The sequence below is a fragment of the Magnolia sinica genome, chromosome 5, assembly GCF_029962835.1.
Source record: "Magnolia sinica isolate HGM2019 chromosome 5, MsV1, whole genome shotgun sequence".
In the NCBI taxonomy this organism is placed as follows: Eukaryota; Viridiplantae; Streptophyta; class Magnoliopsida; order Magnoliales; family Magnoliaceae; genus Magnolia; species Magnolia sinica.
The window spans coordinates 20,686,702-20,705,828 of record NC_080577.1 but is presented as its reverse complement, the minus strand read 5'-3'; the positions used below and the strand labels follow the sequence as shown (position 1 = coordinate 20,705,828).

Sequence of the window (19,127 nt, the reverse complement as noted above, 5' to 3'; positions counted from 1 at the left end):
TCCGTCTCGCTCCAAACTAGTTTACATCAGTGGATTCATGTTACTCGATCCTATGGGGAGTAGTCGATTGGAATCCGTTGTGTAGAAGAAATCTTTGTGACCAAGAAGTCAAAGAATACATCACTTTGCTTAATCGTATTCGGGGTAACAAACCTGATGGGGACATCACGTGCACGCGCACACGCACACGCACCCCGCCTCCCCTACGCACGTTCGCAAGGAGGAGCGCCCTACCGTCGATCTGGATTGATGACGACATCCAGGGAGGGCCTCCTAGCTAGAAGACGGAGTTTTGGTTCGTTGGAGTGGGCCCGATAGTTAGGTAAAGCCCATCATGGGATCTCGTGATCGTGGCTCACTAGACTGATTAATCTCATATTTTAGGTTTTACTTATTAATGTTATTTAGAGTATCATGGACGGTTTAGATTTCTTTGATTAGTTTTTATTTTTGTTTACTTCATCGCCAAATAATAGGTTGCACACATGGCGCAAGTTGTGGGGTATAGGGTTTTCCTATAAATAGGCACCCCTTGTAGGTTTTTTTTCTCATTGAAGCTTAATAAAAATTCTGCGTTTTTTTTACTCTGAGTTCTCAAGTTGTGGAAATCCAATTGGGTGTAAAGCCCTCCCTTCATCGAATGACTAACTACCGTGGTGCGTAGCCGCATCGATCCCAATTCACCCCCATCCTTTACCATCTCTATTTTTCATCTCCTACCACCATTCGCGCTTCAATCTGTCCTTTATTGCAAAAGTTTTCCTCTTTACAGCAGAATTTCAGATTCTGGCTCTGCAGGAAAGCTGAAACTTCGGCGGATCACCACGCACAGACCGCACATCTGATCGATACGAAACTTGGGGGTTTTGAAGCCCTCCCCTAGCCGACCAGAGCCAAGGAGGCGCTTTCCGCGTTTGGCACCCCCTCGCACGTGCGGCTAGACCCCTGTGCACGTGCGACAGGCCTGACCGGCTATCCGCGCGTGGGGACTATCTCCAGGTTTAAATTTCCGCATATTTTACTCCTCTCATACCTATTCTCCTTAAACCTAGCCCTATATTGCATTACTTTCAATTTATTTGCCCATTTTCTTACCCTAAGGTTCTCTGAATTGGAATTGGTGAATCCCTTGGATTAGGGACCGATTGCTGTGCATGTGTGGATGATTTTTACTTTCCTTTGAGTATCGTTGGGTCCATAATTTTACTGATCCAGCCCTAGCCTGTGTAGGCCTGGACCCGCACAGATTCCCCTTGCTTGAATGTTTGAACTTTTGTGTGGGATGCAGAATTTTATGTGATTGTTTCTGAATTAGTATAATCTAAGGCTTGAGATGTTGCATATCATATTTAATTTTCATGTCCTGCATCAAAATCGGACCAGTCTTCTGAAGATAAATTAGTTTGGCGTCTCGACAAAGAAGGGCTGTTTTCAGTCAAATCTTTATATAGGCATATTGCTAGGAATCCTCATTTAGTTGAAGAAGATTCTTCTCACTATGTCTGGAAATTCCAAGTGCCTCCAAAGATAGCTTCTTTTGGATGGCTGATTGCTAAGAAAATGGTCCTCATAGTGGACAACTTGAGAAAAAAAGGCATGTGCATCACAAATATATGCTTATGTTGTATGGCTAATGAAGAATCTGTGGATCATCTATTCGTTCATTGTCCGTTCACATGTTGCATTTGGTCTGAAATTCTGTCTCGATTTCAGATTCAATGGGTTTTTCCAGATTCGGTTTGCAGTTTGCGGAAAGCCTGGCAGGGTGTTAAGTGTGGTAAACAAAGATCTAAACTCCGGAAGATGTCCATTCTGGCAGTTTGGTGTTAAGTGCTTTAATGACACTTTGAAGTTAATAGAGGATACAATCAGTATGGCTTTTTGCTTTATAGTTGAATGGGCTTCTTCTGTGGAAAAGCTTAATGGTTGTAATTTGTTTTTTCTAGGGTGTTTCTGAATGGCTATCTCAGCTGGTCAGTCCCCTTCCGTTTTTCTGGTTTTTCTCTATGTATAAAATTTCTCGTTATCTGTCAAAAAAAGAAGAAGAAGAGAGAGTTAGTGGAGAAATTAAAAGTGGTCTTTGGCCTTCAGTAGTCCATGGGCTTAATCAAGTCAAAGGCCCATTAAAAAAGGTGATGATGGTGGTGCTTAAAAAGTGGGTGACGTGGAAAGGTGAGGTCAGTACCTCCTTTGTTTGGCCAACATCTTCATAGAAAGGGCCTTTGTGTGAGGATACATGGTGTTTGTGTGCGCGCCCACTCGGGCTCACACACGTGCACCCATGTGTGGGTGCGGGGTCTGATCACAAGTGTCTAAGAGGGGTGCCGGGCATGCACACAATCATCTTGACATATTTGGGAACAATCTTGTCTGTTACAGTTTTTTTTTTCCCCTTCAAATTGGCTGGTACATCCCCGCATTGTGTAATGAGCACCAACGTTACCATTATGCAATGGCCATTATGGCCATAGCGTAATCATTTTTGAATACTATGATGTTATGTGGGCCATGGTAACAAAATTACACTGATGGTTAGGTAACCGTTTTTGAATACTATGATGGTTGATTTAATCTATTAGTTTACTAGTTGCAGGTGTTAAACCCGACCAAACCTGAAGTGCATTGGTCCGGGTCTAGTGTTGGATTGGACCTTGGGTTGATGACTCTTGAGGTTGGGTTTGGCTAGGGGTTGACCCTTGACTTGACCTACCTGAGTTGCACCCTTAGCATCAACCTTACAGTTGGTGCTAGGGATGCAACATGGGTTGGGCTAAACCTGAACTCAGCTGGCCCAACCCAAAGTTTAGGTCAGATCAGGTTGGGTTGACTGGCCCTGGGCTGATCATCTGTAAGCAAACCACCAGGTTGGGTTGGGTTTGGGTTTGGGTTGAGGCCTCAGGTAACCTGATCTAATATGCAATACATGTAAATTTGAGTTACCGATACGACTATAATAACATACATGATATGAATGCAATACATTTACATATGAGTTTTTCTCCAATAATGATTTAGTGGTGACCTGGCCAGTGACATATTGCAACAACGCAGCAAATCGCCCCAAGCAAATTGCCGTATCATTACTCGGTGGACAATGAGTGAAAAATAGTGAAGAGAGAGCACCTCCTCGTCAAATTCTCAGAAAAAAAGGAAATCTTAAAAACCTGCTGATGAGCCATAAGGAGTATCGGGAAAATGAGATACTCCACTTACATTGAAGCCCATCCTCTTACATCGACCATTGAATAACTGCCAATCGAAGATTGTATGGATATCCCCCCTTATTTCTTCATTGAGGAACCATTACCTAATGAAATCCCATTGAATGTGTGTCCTTACACGAAGGCTGCTTGATATGGGAAATAACCACAGGCCTCTCCCCACAACTTCAACTTTTGATGCTATAACTACAGCAGTAATTTTGAAATCACCATTCACAAGGCTTAGGTGGCCTAGAGTTCTTAAACTCAACCACACTCAACATTCTCTTTTCTGGAAATGAGAGGAGAATATTACATCTGCTGCCTTATGAATGCAAAACCTTTTGCGTACTTCCCTGAAAATCTTCATATGATTCGTCTTGATCTGCCAATTTTCTTCATAAAATGCAAGGGAGAACCCATCTCATTTAAATCAAACACCACTTTTCTAATTTTTCCACATCAAATTCATTTTTGAACCTCATCTTGCTCTGGAGTATAGAGTCAACCTTGGTTGCGATCTTCACTTTTGTTGGGCGTTTTATATAGCTTACCGACACTTCCCAACCTTTTTGCATTCAATTTTTCTGGTCTGCTCTGAACTGCTCCATGTTCATTTCTTTTCTTGGGTTTGAGTACATATTTTCATTTTTGGTGTTGAGGTGCACTGATTTGTAACATGGCTATTCTTTTTAATCAAAGTCGCCTTTTCTGTTATGCAGAATGAGGAGAGTGAGAACAATGAACATTTGGCTTACTGGCTATCAAATATGTCTACTTTGTTGTTTCTCCTACAAAAGAGTCTAAAAGCAGGAGGTGCAGCTGTAGCAACTCCAAGTCGGAAACCTCCCCCTGCAACAACATTATTTGGAAGGATGACTCAGGCAAAGAACCCTTTCTTTTGCTTCTCCTTAATTGTTATGAAGTTTGATTGCTTGTTTCACATGGAAGTGTCAGTGCTGTTGTGCATGCTTTAAGGTCGCAAAGTTATTGAAACTTGATTCTCATTATTGATCATCTACCCTGTACATGATGCCATTTTCTCTCAGGGATTCCGCTCTTCGCCTTCTTCATCAAACCTTGCAGTAGGTGGACTTGATGTCGTACGCCAAGTTGAGGCGAAGTACCCTGCCTTGCTTTTCAAGCAGCAGCTCACGGCATATGTGGAGAAGATATATGGAATGATTCGTGACAACTTGAAGAAGCATTTGTCGAAATTGCTTCCGCACTGTATTCAGGTAAAATGATAGTTGCTTTGCTGGTCTTTCAACTTTCATTGGATCATATCTCTTGAAAGCAATATATATATATATATATATTTTGGTATGAATGTTGGTTGAATGACCTGTGTTACTTTCCAGAATGTGTTTTCATTTTTATTTTTTATTTTTAATTTGCATCAAAAGAAAATTAATTTGGATGATTTTTCATTATGAAGCATTCACAATTGTAGAAGTTATGCATGAGAATTTGTAAGTGAAAAGCAATATCTTTTGGGTTCAAGGAACTGCCTGGTGTATTTTTTTTCTTCTAAACCTTGAAAGTTCGACTCCATTCTTCCATTTAAACAACGAAAACATGCTTCTCTTGTTTATGGCATTGCCAAGATAATCATGATTTGAGTGATGCTGCTTCTATTGCAGATCTGCTCATAAAGGGTGGTGTTTCCCTATCCTGTCTCCTTGTTGGACCCCCCCCCCCCCCCGCGTAAAAATTTCTTTATCAATCACAAGAAAGGATATTTGGTGTTCTTGAGATTATTATTGTAAAGAGATGCTATATCTAGAAACACAAGATATGTTTGAACAGGAAAGGGTTTGTTTTCTTAAGTGAATCATTTGTTCCCAACTTCTTATGGATTGGGCCTTAAAGTTCAAAGTAAATGATGAAATTCTGTTAAAGGACATTCAGAATTACTATTCATCTTTTACTGATTCTGTTAGTTTTGCCTCATTAAGACACTAATGTATTAAAGGGGCTAAATGTTTCTTGAAATTTCAGGCTCCAAGAACATCAAGGGCAAGCATGCTTAAGTCATCTGGGAGGTCTTTTGGAAATCGCACAAGCAGTCACTGGCAAGGCATTATTGACAGCCTCAACGCTCTTCTTAAAACAGTGCAAGAAAACTTTGTATGTAATTATTCTCAAACTAAGTGAGTCATTCCATTATGCGCAGAAAGGCTAACAGTTAGTGTTGGTTTCAGGTGCCTCCAATGCTCATTCAGAAGATCTTTACTCAGATTTTCTCGCATATTAACGTACAACTCTTTAACAGGTAAACTACTTTCTCAGTGTCGTGGAACAATCTCATTAGAAGGATAACTGAGGATTATTTGATGTTGGTGCAGTCTTCTACTACGCCGTGAGTGCTGTACCTTCAGCAATGGAGAATATGTGAAAGCTGGGTTGGCTGAATTAGAGCTATGGTGTTGCCAAGTGGCAAAAGATGAGGTAGTTCTGTTGCATGTGTTCTTATATCTAGCTTCTTAGTGAAGGCTTTGTACTCTTTATGTTCTATTCTATGGATTATTGAGAGATCTTCTCTCTGTATCTGAAATTTTGTCACTTTGCAGTATGCAGGTTCATCTTGGGATGAACTCAAGCACATAAGGCAATCAGTTGGGTTCTTGGTATGTAAAATATTATTCATCAATAATTTCAATGTGCTTGCTGTAGGTTAACTTTGTGTACTATAACAGACTTCCTGATGCATGATGAATTTTGAACTGCTTGCTTGAGATCTATATGCATAGAAAATGTTTTTTTTAAAAAAAAAAAAAAACTTGGAACACAAATTTTATTAAAAGGAATGCAGATTTCAGCTCTCATTATTTCCTTAGAGGAAACTTTTAGTGCTTGGATGACATTCTATCTGATCGATGGTCTTTTGGTTTATCAATTGTCGAAACCAAATTGGTGAACTATTGGGTTTGGTCACATGGAGATGAACCAAAAATTGATCTATCAGAGTATGATTTAAGGCTCAATGTGGTTATCTTTAATGAATCGCCCATCAGGTTGAAATGATTATCCTTGTGGTTTCCTGATTGGGAAAACAGACTTTGTAAAGCTGCACCAAATATCTGGGTCAAGGGGCTATGAAGATGGTGATTATACTGGCTATGATACACTGCGCGCGCGTGTGCATGTCTCTGATGGGGAGACAGGAGCTACGCATGAATATAAGCATTCTTAGCATGTGTTCTTTAACTGGATGCAATTTTCTTTTTCTTTTTTTTTTGGAAGGCAATAATTTATTTATCTGGCAAAAGAAAAAAAAAAAGAAAAAGAAAATTTACAAGGCTGACCAGAGAACTGGAAAAGAAAAAGCTAAGATCTACAATATTTACAGCAACAGCCCAACTGAACAAGCAGTTTTGCCCTATTGAAGCAATCTGAAACCTGACTACTTCGACTTCTGAAACAACGATTGTTTGTTTCCTCCCAAAGTGACCAGATTCCTGCCAGAAACAAATCTCCAGATGGCTGTACCTTTTTTGCCTATCCCTACCCCCTGCCAAGCTAGAAAGTTCTCCATTGGCTTAGGAACTACCCACTGCGTACCAAAGAGGGAGAAGTAATTGGCTCACAGTTCTTTTGCCGAAGTGCAGAAGAAAGTGATGGTCCGTTGATTTTTCACCTTTCATACACATGATGCACATGTTTGTTAGTGGCAAATTCCTTCGTGGAAGATTGTTGGTTGTTAGCACTTTATTATTCCTGACTAACCAGGCAAAAACCACAAACTTAGGAGGAGCACCATAGTGCCAAATATGCGCAGTGTGATGAGGCGAGCTTTTTGGGGGGTGGGGGGTGCACTGAATAATTTGGATAAGGATTTCGTGGAGCATCAACCAAACTTCTCTTTGGACCAAATCATGGCATCATTGATCCCAACCACTGGCTTAGCCTGGCGAAGTAACAATTAGAGATTAGTGATGGTCTGTTGATTTTTCGCCTTTCATACACATGATGCACATGTTTGTTAGTGGCAAATTCTTTCGTGGAAGATTGTCGGTTGTTAGCACTTTATTATTCCTGACTAACTAGGCAAAAACCACAAACTTAGGAGGAGCACCATAGTGCCAAATATGTGCGGTGTGATGAGGCGAGCTTTCTGGGGGGGGGTGCACTGAATAATTTGGATAAGGATTTCGTGGAGCATCAGCCAAACTTCTCTTTGGACCAAATCATGGCATCATTGACCCCAACCACTGGCTTAGCCTGGCGAAGTAACAATAAGAGATTAGCGAGATCTTCGGTTTTTTCATCCGAGAGGTTCCTACAACATGGTGAGGCCCAAATTATATCATCTCATAACTATTTGAGAAGCAGTGTGCAACCAGAATACCTTCTGAAGAAGAGATTCATGCCAACCTTCGAAGAGCTTCCTGTAACAGACTATCACCCAACCAAATGTCCTCCGAAAAGCATATCCTTTAACTGTTTCTCAATGAGAAAGCCACCCCTTCCAAGAATTTGCCTTTTAGCCAAACTACAAATTTCCATAGATGTGAGTGAGGCTCTATATGGCGATGAAGCCCGGGTCCACTATCCCCCCATTTGAAGCCCATATTTTCTCCCTGTGATATCTTTCCACAGAATTTCCCTCTGATCCAAACCTCGATAACCATTTGCCAAGAAGAGCTCCATTTTTCATTTCCAAGGACCTTAGGCCGGTGCCTCCTTCATCTTGAGGTTTGCATACATCTCCTCATTTCATCTGACATAATTTATGTTTGTCGAATGCTCCTTTCCATAGAAAATTCCTTTTAAGTTTTTTCAATTTGTCTAACATCAATTTTGGGCAACGGAAAATGGACATAAAATAGATTGGCAGATTGGACATCGCCGCCTTGACTAATGTCAATCTTCCGTCCATGAAGAGATGCCTACTTTCGAACTTGAGAGTTTCCTTTCATCTCTTTCTATTACTTTATTGCACAAATGTTTTGGCGGCTTGCCTGTACATACAGGGGAGACCGAGGTATGAAGAGGGAAATGATGCTGCCCTACAACCAAAAACTTGAGCAAGGCCGATGGCTTCCTCATTTGAAAGACCCACCACGAGAAGCTCGCTTTTCTTAAACCGGAGATTGCTTCAAAACATGTGACAAATTTTCTCATATTGTTGACCTTTTCTTCTGATGCATGGCAAAAAAGCATCATATCATTGGCGAATTGGAGATGTGATATCTGGAATTCAAATTTATCTCCCTGTGATATCTTTCCATAGAGTTTTCCTCTGATCCAAACCTCCATAAACTGCCAAGAAGAGCTCCATTTTTCATTTCCAAGGACCTTAGGCCGGTGCCTCCATCCTGAGGTTTGCATACATCTCCTCATTTCATCAGGCATAATTTATGTTTGTCAAATGCTCCTTGGCATAGAAAATCCCTTCTAAGTTTTTTTCAATTTGTCTAACATCGATTTTGGGCAACAGAAAAGGGACATAAAATAGACCGGCAAATTGGACATCACCGCCTTGATTAACGTCAATCTTCCACCAATGAAGAGATGCCTACTTTCCAACTTGAGAGTTTCCTTTCTTCTCTTTCTATTACTTTATCGCACAAATGTTTTGGCGTCTTGCCTATACATAGGGGAGACTGAGGTATGAGGAGGGAAATGATGCTACCCTACAGCAGAAAACTTGAGCAAGGCCAATGGCTTCCTCATTTGAAAGACCCACCACGAGAAGCTTGCCTTTGCCTACGTTCACCTTTAAACTGGAGACTACTTCAAAACATGTGATAATTTTTATTGTCGACCTCTTCTTCTGATGCATGGCAAAAAACATCATATCATTGGCGAATTGGAGATGTGATATCTGGAATTTAGATTTATCTACCTTGAAACCTTCAATTAAACCGCTCAAAAGGCCTTTTTTCCACCATCCTACCTTGGGCCTCCACCATGACCAGAAAAGTAGGGGGAGAGAGGATCGCCTTGTTGTAAGCCCCTCGACCGAAAAGTAGCCTTTTGGGAAACCGTTTACCAAGATCAAGAACTTAGCTGATTGCACACACAGAGATCCATATTCTCCATTTCTGTCTACGTCCTAGACACCCCTGCATATAGTATAAAAATTCCCAATCCACATGATCGAAAGCTTTTTCTATGTCGAGCTTTCAAGTCACCCATTCCTTTACCGCTCGATGTCGAGCGTAAGCATTCATGAGCGGCTAAAGCAATGCTCACTATGTGCCTTCCTTTTACAAATGGCCCTTGAGATTTGGAGATCACTTTTGACAACGCTGCTCAGAATCTTGAAGCCAGGATTTTCCTAAAAAAATTGTAAAGGTCTCCAAGGAGACTGATCGGCCTATAATTTTTTAAGCTTTCGCACCTTCCTTTGGGATGAGAGCAATGAAAGTTGCACCCAATTCTGTAGCTAGGTGGCCACCTTCAACAAATTCATTTATGAAGTTCATCAAATCCTTTTTCACATCCTCTCAAAATTTTTGAAAGAAGCAATGGAAAGCCATCCGGGCTGGGGGTTTTATTGCCACCTAACTCCTTTATTGCCAATTTTAGCTGATCCTCCAACATTGACTTTTCCAACCCCATATGCCTCTTCTTGAGAAATTTTGTTGAAGTGCAAATTGTCAAGCCATAGTCGGCTCCAACCTTCTCCAGAGAGAAGATTCATGTAAAGAGAAGTCCATGCTTCGGTTATGCGACCTCCATTAGATTTTTCTAAAGGGTATGTAACCAGGTTAAAATATCTGCCTATGCACCAGGGTAGTTGCCACCTATTTTGGTAAGAGTCCATTTCAGCCCACATATGAGATCCTGCCCGGGTTGTTAGGACCATATACCGAAGAGAAAACCCAGCGAAAACCTGAAGTCCTCTCTCTCAGCAGTCAGCAGCAGCAAAACAGAAAATTCCCCAACCCAACAGTCCCTGGCCCAAATTTTGGTGTCCCAGATCACCATTATGCCCCAAGCTGATCCCACTGTGTTCAGCGATACCCAGTCCTTTGCTTTACTTCCCCAGATAGAGTCTAGTAACCTTTGGTTTGTCCTGCAGTTTTGTTTCCTGAAGAGCAACTAGTTGCGATTTTGACCTCTTGCAGAGATCACTGATTTGGAGGCTTTTTTGTGGACAACCCCAGGCCACGTACATTCCAGCTGTGCACCTTCATTGAGATAATTTGTGGATCCTTTTCCCTTTTTCTGCACTTGTGGCTGAGGATTGGCCCTCTTATAATTAACGGTCAAGACCATGTTTTCCAGCTCCCTCCTACCTTTTGGAGATTTCTGTTCGATCTTATCCTGCAGCTCTTGCAGTTGTTGGCAACCCTTTTCCTCAATAAACTGAAACAATGCTACATAGTCTTCTTCCCTGTCTCCGAAAGTGACCCCAATTAATTGGCCAGCTTAACCCAGCACTACCTTTACTAAACCCTCTTTTGCTGGAGGTTCAATTGCACATGAGAGGAGGGCCTCGGGAGAATGTGTCATAATCCCCTTCGTTGGATTAAAAGCATCGTTCATCTCCTCGCACATGTCAGCTATCTCGTCCGTTATTTGCTCGGGGTGTAGCATGTGTTTGGTGGGCTGTGGGAGTACCCAGTATGTGCTCCACCTTTTTCCATCATTCTTTCCAGCGAAGTCTGAGCTTCCTCTCTGTGGAAGCCTATGTGGACCCTCTCTTCTTGCTCCTTCCCCTACTTGATTCCATTTGGGCTTTCTGTCTGATTGGAGTCTCCGGTGCTGTTACTCTGTTCTCTTACCACCCTCTGATTACCAACCTGTGCTTCCCGACTTTGATGGTTATCTTCTCTGGCAAAAGCTCAAGTTTCTTTTCCCTGATGCAAATTCGGGCAACTTTCAACATCTCACATCCTTTGGAGTGGATCGATTTGAACCACTTCCCCGATGCACGTTCTAATCTCCACTAGGATTTTGCGAATTCAAAGTTCGAGTGGCAGCTCCCAAAGCTGGAACCAACTTTCTTCCCTGCCAAAGCAGATCACTGCTCCCACCGACATATCTCCCTAGCCACATCATCCCTGATTTGTGTGCAGGCCATGATGAATTTCTTGATGTTTTCTTCAGAGCACAGAGACGGCCACATCCCTGACTCGTTGAGGTGCTTGATGACTGTGTCATTCTTTCAACACCTCAATTATCTAAGATACATGAGTCAATGCCTTTTGCTGATGCTCCCGGCCTGACCGAAATAACCAGACATTGCTGAAATGAGTAATAATGTGCTTTTTGCCACCACAGGGTGAACAAGGGCCTCATATCTGCCATGAGCCTCCTCTCCAGACCCACCGATTCCGATTTGAGGTGGCATCCTCTTCTTGGTTTCTTTCTCTCTGAAAACTTCATTCCATGGCTTGGAATGTCAATTGCCACCAGGTCTCTGAGTGGTTTCCTTTTTCCTGCTTTATGCCTGCCTTGAAAATTTCTGCTGCTGCAAACATTTCTGGAGCTTTGGTTTCTTTTTCTTCTCTGTCTCTCACTGACCTTCTGCAGATTTCTCTGATTTACCTCTTATGGACTGTATCTGGCTTGTTTTTCTGCTAGTTTCCTGCCTCTGAAGCTAGCTCCGTTCAGTGCCGATATGGCCTTCATTTTCTCTTGAGTTAGCCATGCGGACGAAGGCGAAACCTCTGATGATCGTGGACCCTTTCATCCTGGGCATAAGTACTTCAAGCACCTCTCCAAATCTTCCAAAAACTCTATGGAAGTGGGGCTTGGACCACTCCGCTGGAAATTCGCAACAAAGGCCGTTGGCTGTTACCACAGCATCCAATATCGGTTTTCCTTTTTTGGCCATCTTTTTTGGCTCACTAGAGTCCATTCCCCTTCCTTCGAGTCTCAAGTCTCAAATTGCTCTCGCTGTTCTCTGTTACACAGCTCCTTCCCCTTCTAGCGATCGACAGGTTCGAAGCAGGGACGAGAAAGGCCCTCTCTAAGCATCAGTATAACTGGGTGCAATTCAGTAACGCATATAATCCACGTTCTTTGTTTGTTTGCTTATTTTTGGTATATGGTATATAAAAATGTTGCCGACTGGCCCCTGCCTTTTGATACTGTTAGGTAGTGCTTGTCTCAGATGTGGTCGAGCTCGAACCTTTTTGAATAATAGGCATTCATGATTTGTGGCAATATTTTGAGCTTCAACATGGAGTGTCCGTGTCTCTCTTATGTAGGGCAGCATAACCTGTAGATTGTTGCCCCATGCTCTCCATACGAAGAAGTCTGCCTTGAACTTTAGTGGAAAAAGATCCAGGAAAATATCAGATACTCAATTTTTTCTTTTATAGTTATGAGCTCAATTTAGAATAGTCAATTTGAAGCACTTAAATAAGTTTTAAGGATTTCTTTTCTTGTTGGTCAAAATTATCAAGAGAGGCACTGGAGTGAGCTACTAGTAAACTATTGCCATCTGAAAGTAGCAGTCCATCATGGTTTCTTTTCTTTGATGATGGTTGTGCAATTTATTTATTTATTTATTAATGTACAGGTTATACACCAGAAGTCTAGAATTTCCTATGATGAAATCACCAATGATCTCTGCCCTGTAAGTCTCTCTCTCTCTCTCTCTCTCTCTCTCACACACACACACACACACACCCACACACACACACACACACTCTATGCATATTACTGATTTTTGCTACCTGCAGGTCCTGAGTGTCCAGCAGCTTTATAGGATATGCACAAATTACTGGGACGACAAATATGGCACTAAAAGTGTTAACGCAGATGTAAGTCCTAATGTCTGAAAAGCTTTTCTTTGGCACCTAAATGCATGTTGGATATGTATCACTTGCTTGTATTAGTGTGACACTTTAGGCTACTCATATACGTACATGTTTTCTCATGGCTGTCTTTTTATACTTCTAGTAAAAACCTCCAAGTTTTGGATTAGTATCACTGATTTATTGGAAGCTGTTTAAGAAAATGTCATGTGTGCTTGCAGAAGGGAGACACCAATAGCAAAAAAAGCTTGAATTGGCATAGATATTATCCAATAAAATGGGTTAATATTAAAAAATCTTGGAAGGTGCTTTTGGGGTAGCAAGAATCAGAGAAGAAAGAAACTGGAGTTTGCTTTGTAAGTGGTGGTGGAAGTTAGGGGAGGAGCAGAATGCGCTTTGGAGTGGTTGGCGTGCAGGAAACATGATTCTATCAATAGTGATGGATTTGAAAGGGGTGAAAATGGGACATGTCAGATTGTTGGAGCACCATTTGTAAAGTGTTTGGTGAAGAGGTTTTTTTTTTTTTTTTTTGAAGCTTGAATTTTATTTAAGGGAGCAAGAAGCAACCCAAAAGAAAAGGAAAACGAAAGAAAACAAGAAGGCCAAAAACTATACAAAAGAAAGAGAAGAACAAAAAGAAAAGTTCCCTAGCTGATAATTTTCCTAGGCTTTACAAGCTTCCTAAGCACAAGGATTTTTTGGCGTACCATACAGAACATGTGTCTCATTTATAGAAATGAGGAAGAGTTACTCCATCTATTAATCCATTGCAAGACTGCAAAGGGGATTTGGGGTATATGCCTTTCCCTCTGTGGTGTTGCGTGGGCGTTCAAAGTAAAAGTTAGGGTGGTGTTTAGAAGTTGGGGCTCAGGTCCATGTAGAAGAAGGGGAAGATTTATATGGAGAATGTTTTTGTTTGACGTCTATTGGGAGGTACAGAAAGAGAGCAATGATTGAATATTTGATGATTCCAGCATGTCTATCTTGAAGATTATTTAATGGATAAAAAGTAGTGTCATCAAGTGGGCCCTCCTTAAGAAAGAATTCAATTGGTCCTCAATCAGATTGTTCCCTAGTGCAAATGCCCTAAAGCTCAGCTCTGATACTTCTGCTTATGGAATTACGTGTTCCTCTGGCCTGGCTGGCATGAGAAATGCAGGGGAGGTGGAGGAAAAGGCTCTTAGGGAGGTGTTGAGGGTAAGTTTCAAAAGATTTTGAGTGATGGTACTAGCTGAACGGGACTCGAAAAAGTTGTTGGGGGGCTGGGTCACCTTCCTGAGCCTTGGAAGCTGAAGTGATTTTTTATTTTATGTGACTGCATTCTGCTGTGGGGTTAAACATTTTGTATGCCCATGTGGGGAGAGGCCAATGAGATTGCAGATTCTCTTGCTAAATCTTGTGTCAGCTGTGCCCTTGTTTACAAATTGGTTCCTGCTCTAATCCAGTTGTGTAATAAGATTTATTATCTAGAGAGAGGGAGTGAGGGAGAGTTCTGTCGCTTATGGGAGGGAGTGGGGGAGTTCTGTTGCTTATGGGGGCGACCCAAAAAACCAAAAAAGAATAATTTTTAGAGCACTTTTTATCTACCTCATCTCTCTGTCACTTGTGAAGTTTGTTTAGCTAAATTGGCCATATTGCATGCGATGTTATTCCATTTACACATAAAATTCCACAATATCACCTGTTTGCAGAATACTTCTTTTAAAAACTTGATCCTTTCTCTCTGCAGGTCATTAGCAGCATGAGAATACTGATGACAGAGGACTCCAATGATGCTGCTAGTGATGCCTTTTTGCTGGATGACAACTCCAGGTGAGAAATTTAGTCCCACCACTACAGTAATCAGTTAAGTAGGATTTATAATCTAAGCATCTAGCTTTCAATTTTCCATACTGCAGCATACCGTTCTCGGTTGATGAACTATCCAACACTATTCAAGAGAAGGATTTCTCGGATGTCAAACCTGCGGCCGAGCTTCTCGAGAACCCAGCCTTCCAATTTTTACTTGAGTGAGGCTGTTGAAGGGATTCAAATTTTTATTTTATTTTTATCAGTGAATATCCACAACCACCCTGAGGCAGGTGGAAATCTGTCCCTCATGTAAATCCAACCTCCATTTTTCGCTTCATGTTTTTCTATATTCAAGCCCATTGCTGTAAAATTATTCTTTGCATTTTGTTGTGTAAAGTCTCCTAGGGAAGGTGAAGGGGCAGGGATGGATTTTGCCATGCCAGTGAGTGTGGTTTGTCTTCTATTTTTTTTATTTTATTTTTATTTTTCATTTTTTTTTTTGGTCTATCCCCGCTGGTGGGGAGGCATTCTTTGTAGGTAAAAGTAAGCATTCAGCCATTATAGTGTGTTTGGGAGAATCCATATCCTTCTCCCCTTTTCTTTGTAAAGCCTTAGGATACAAGGAACAGATATTTACACCTCTACATCTATTTTGTAGGATTATTATTTTTTTCCTGGAGAATTTAATCGAGTGAAGTTTGTAAATGGCACTTGGTTGCATGTACTCCATGCATTGTATTTGATTGCTCTACATCTATGACAAGTTTTCTTTTGCTTCTGTATTCGGCTTCAAGTATGAAATGAATCTTTGGGCTTGATTTATGTAATGGTAACGAGACGTAATCACTGCTTGTGAGATGGAGCATTTTGGCGACCTTCCCTACATCCTTGGGATATCCACGTATGAATGTAGGATGTAGGGCCTGGGTAGGCTCTCGGCTTGCTTATTAGCTGAGCCTCATTATGTGGCTGAGGCCTGGCTTGTGGGTCTCTTATAGGCTTGAACCCAACAGGTTTAGGCAAGGGCTGTGGGCCATCTTCAGTCAAAATTTTTATAACTCGTCCATTGCATAGCACCATTAATCATGAAACAGGGACCAGCACCAATGGTGATTCTTCAATTACAAAGGAAAAAAGAAATAATAAAGAAAGAGAAAAAAAGAAAAGAAAAGAAAGGAATACTTGTTACTCCTGTGTTGATGGGATCCGGGGCTGATGAAGATTTCCTCTCTACAAATTTGCACTTGGACACAATACCCAGGGTTTGCCTGACCTGCCTGCAGGTTTGAGGAAACATGCATTCCGTCGGTCCCACTATGGAAAGTGTCTAGTGTGCCAAAATCTGATGAGATGGGACGTTCACATATTGTTTTAACTGGACATTTGTGTGGCATTGATTATGAAAGTCATGTTGACATGGGATTGCATGGTAGTAATGTATCTATGGTACTGGGGGTTCTCATCTCTGCGGTGGATACCAAAAAGATGAGCAATCAAAGGGAATGGATTGAGCTTTATTGATCAAAGGAATTCCGATGCATCAAAGGAGGGTTATAACTGTATAAGACAGCCTCCAAAACACCATCCAAAACATTTGAACAAGCAATGTATCATCCAAAAATAGTTTAGGGTGTTAAGATTTTATGATATTTCATGAAATATGGTGCATTCAAACACTCCCTCAGACGCAAAAGAAAGGTGAAACAATAGATGGTTGGTGAAAGAAAGAACTTAGACTACATGATTTACTGGATGATTTGCAATTGTACTCTTTCCCGAAACACTGGACGAAGGAGATCTTCAGCCAATGCAAAAAGGAACCAATCTTTCATTTGGTCGTCATTTACCATATCTGTGAGCACTTTCAACAACAATATGATGAATATTACTGAAACCCGTCTGTTAGTGCTCTCGTCTCCACAATCAAATTACTGCAAATGCTGAACTGAGAGGAATCAGTGACAAAAGCTCTATGCCAATCTCAATCCACACTTGCCCCACTCGCGAAACACTTGTGCATCTTAAATCGCTGCCCTTCTAATACCATTTTAAGTGATTCTAGCACATTCCTGATAGCATTGCCAAATGAAACTTTTTGGCCCTCAAATTTCAAAATTTTATGGGCTTTTGCAAATCTACAATACTATAGAGTAAGAAGCCAATGACAGCGTTGCAACGGATTCTGAACTGATACCTTCAAAAACCAAAACAGAATGAATTGGACATTTTCTAGACATTAGTTCTCAAGTAGACTTGGCAGAAGTGTAGAAGAATGGGTATCGGTTATGGCCTAAAAATCATGCTGGCCCCATGATTTTAAGAATTGAGGAAAAATGACCACTGCCATTTTCGTGCAGAAGTCCAATGGCTAGGATAGTATGACTGGCATAATTTAAAACTAGTCGCAGAGGGGTGCAGCATCGCTTTTGGAGCTCCAGTTCATTTAACTCACATAGCTGAAAACTCATGCAAGCCTGCACGACTTTTATAATGGTGTCATAATGGTTGATGCATCAGTCCAATATAGGTTTTCCATGTTGTAATGACAAAAAATAATAGAATCTTAGGGTCTATTCTTATTTTAAAGTTATTTAAATAGACTAGTAGGTATGTCACATGTGAGGGGAGAGAGAGAGTATGATAAAAAGACGGAAAAAGGAAGAGAGAGAGAGAGAGAGAGAGGGCGGGTAATGGTTTATACACTTGGAGAGGAAAAAAGATGAACTTACCTGAATTGAAAATTTAAAATGACATCCAAATTACTTAAATATCTTTTTTCCTGATGACAATCCATTCCAATGCTTTTATAAGAATCAAAGTTTTCATATGCAAGAACTATAATTGGGTAAAACTAATGTTACGTACAACTGACATCAGTAGAATAGCTATTACATTGTATAATACTTTTTCCATTTTCCATCTTTCAATTTCCTCATATGTTTCCGTACTGTAACAGCCGTTACTTTGTTACAAGGTTACGACACCCCCATCTTTTTGGAGTGCATGTGAGCTTGACAGCCTTTATCCATCACTCTTCTGCACAATGCAGCTAGATTCAGTTTGACGCAGATTGAGGAACAGGCTGGGGCTCCGAGAGTCACTGTCATGTATGGATTTTATCCACACCGTTCATGCATTTTTCCATGTCATTTTAGTCTGGCATCACAAAAATGAGTCATATCCAATGTTCAAGTGGGCCACACCATACGAAGCAGCGGTGTTAATGACACTTACCGTTGAAACCTTCATAGGGTTCACCGGGAGGTTTATTTTTCATCCAACCTGTTCATAAGGTCATAAAGACCTGGATGAAGGTAAAACACAAATATCAGCTTGATTTAAAACTTCTATGGCGCTCAAGAAATTTTCACCCATAAGCTTTATTCTCCATTTCGTGGTCCACTTGAGCATTGAATATTTCTAATTTTTGTTTCCGAGCTTAAAATGACGTGGAGAAATGCATGGACCGTGTGGATAAAATCCATACATCACACTGGCTCTCAGAGCCCTAGACTGTTCCTATATCAGGACGGGCGGGGAAGTACCCAATCCGCGCCCGATCCAGTTGGCCTCGTACAGTAGGGCCCACTCACATTATTTTCGCAGCTGTTCTTTCATCATGGCTTGTGACTCGTGAGTGGGGCCCGCTACAATTTAGCAAATGCCACTTGGCTGCACGTTCGCTTTGTGCAAGCGGATTGCGTACTACCCCGGCTTGTACGGCCTGGTCAGAATCGATCCCGGCAAGGGCTCAACGTGATGTATCTGTTTTATCCACTCCGTTCATCCATTTTTCCAGATCATTTTAATTTATTTTATAAAAAATGAGATAGATTTAATGATCAAGTATATCACAACATGGGGAGTGAACTTCTACCGTTGATAACTTCTTGAGGGCTACAGAAGTTTTCGATCAAGCTGAAATTTGTGTTTTACCTTCATCTAGGCTTTATTGACCTTATGAAAAGGTTGGATGACAAATAAAAATCAATGTAGGCACTAAGAAGCTTTCAGCGGTGGACATCATTGGCCCACTGCTTTATGTGGTGTGGCCAGCTTGAGTCTTGGATCAATCTCATTTTTGGCATCCTATCCTATAATTATTTGAAAGAATGGATGAACGGCGTTGATAAAATCAATACATCACAGTGGGCTCCACAAATTCCCTGCCCGGACCGATTTCCATTCAGACGGGGCTGGACGCAATCTGCTTCGTTGCCTTGTACCCTCGCGCGTCAGGACCGGAATCCTCTGCAACACTTGTTATCCGCAAGCGCGTAAACAGTAAAGCTATGTGAGCTCAACTTATTGTCTTTGTAAAATCCACTCCGTCCATCAGGTGTGATCCTATGTTCTAGTAAAAGGAACGAAATATATTCTTTATCCACCACTCAAGTAGGCCACATTACTATGA

The 19,127-nt window shown here is 41.3% G+C and overlaps 1 protein-coding gene across 1 annotated transcript in view; it reads left to right on the top strand.

Moving 5' to 3' along the window:
* The window catches only part of LOC131245699 (myosin-6-like), a 57,200-nt gene extending 41,709 nt beyond the window's left edge, over positions 1–15,491 (top strand). The window contains exons 30-39 of the mRNA XM_058245321.1: positions 3,923–4,084; positions 4,250–4,438; positions 5,202–5,330; positions 5,405–5,475; positions 5,549–5,651; positions 5,774–5,830; positions 12,685–12,741; positions 12,848–12,928; positions 14,652–14,734; positions 14,821–15,491. Coding sequence (XP_058101304.1) covers positions 3,923–4,084; positions 4,250–4,438; positions 5,202–5,330; positions 5,405–5,475; positions 5,549–5,651; positions 5,774–5,830; positions 12,685–12,741; positions 12,848–12,928; positions 14,652–14,734; positions 14,821–14,935 — 1,047 coding nt within the window. The 3' untranslated portion in view covers positions 14,936–15,491. The remainder of the gene's footprint in view (positions 1–3,922; positions 4,085–4,249; positions 4,439–5,201; positions 5,331–5,404; positions 5,476–5,548; positions 5,652–5,773; positions 5,831–12,684; positions 12,742–12,847; positions 12,929–14,651; positions 14,735–14,820) is intronic.
* The last annotated feature ends 3,636 nt before the right edge of the window (positions 15,492–19,127 follow it).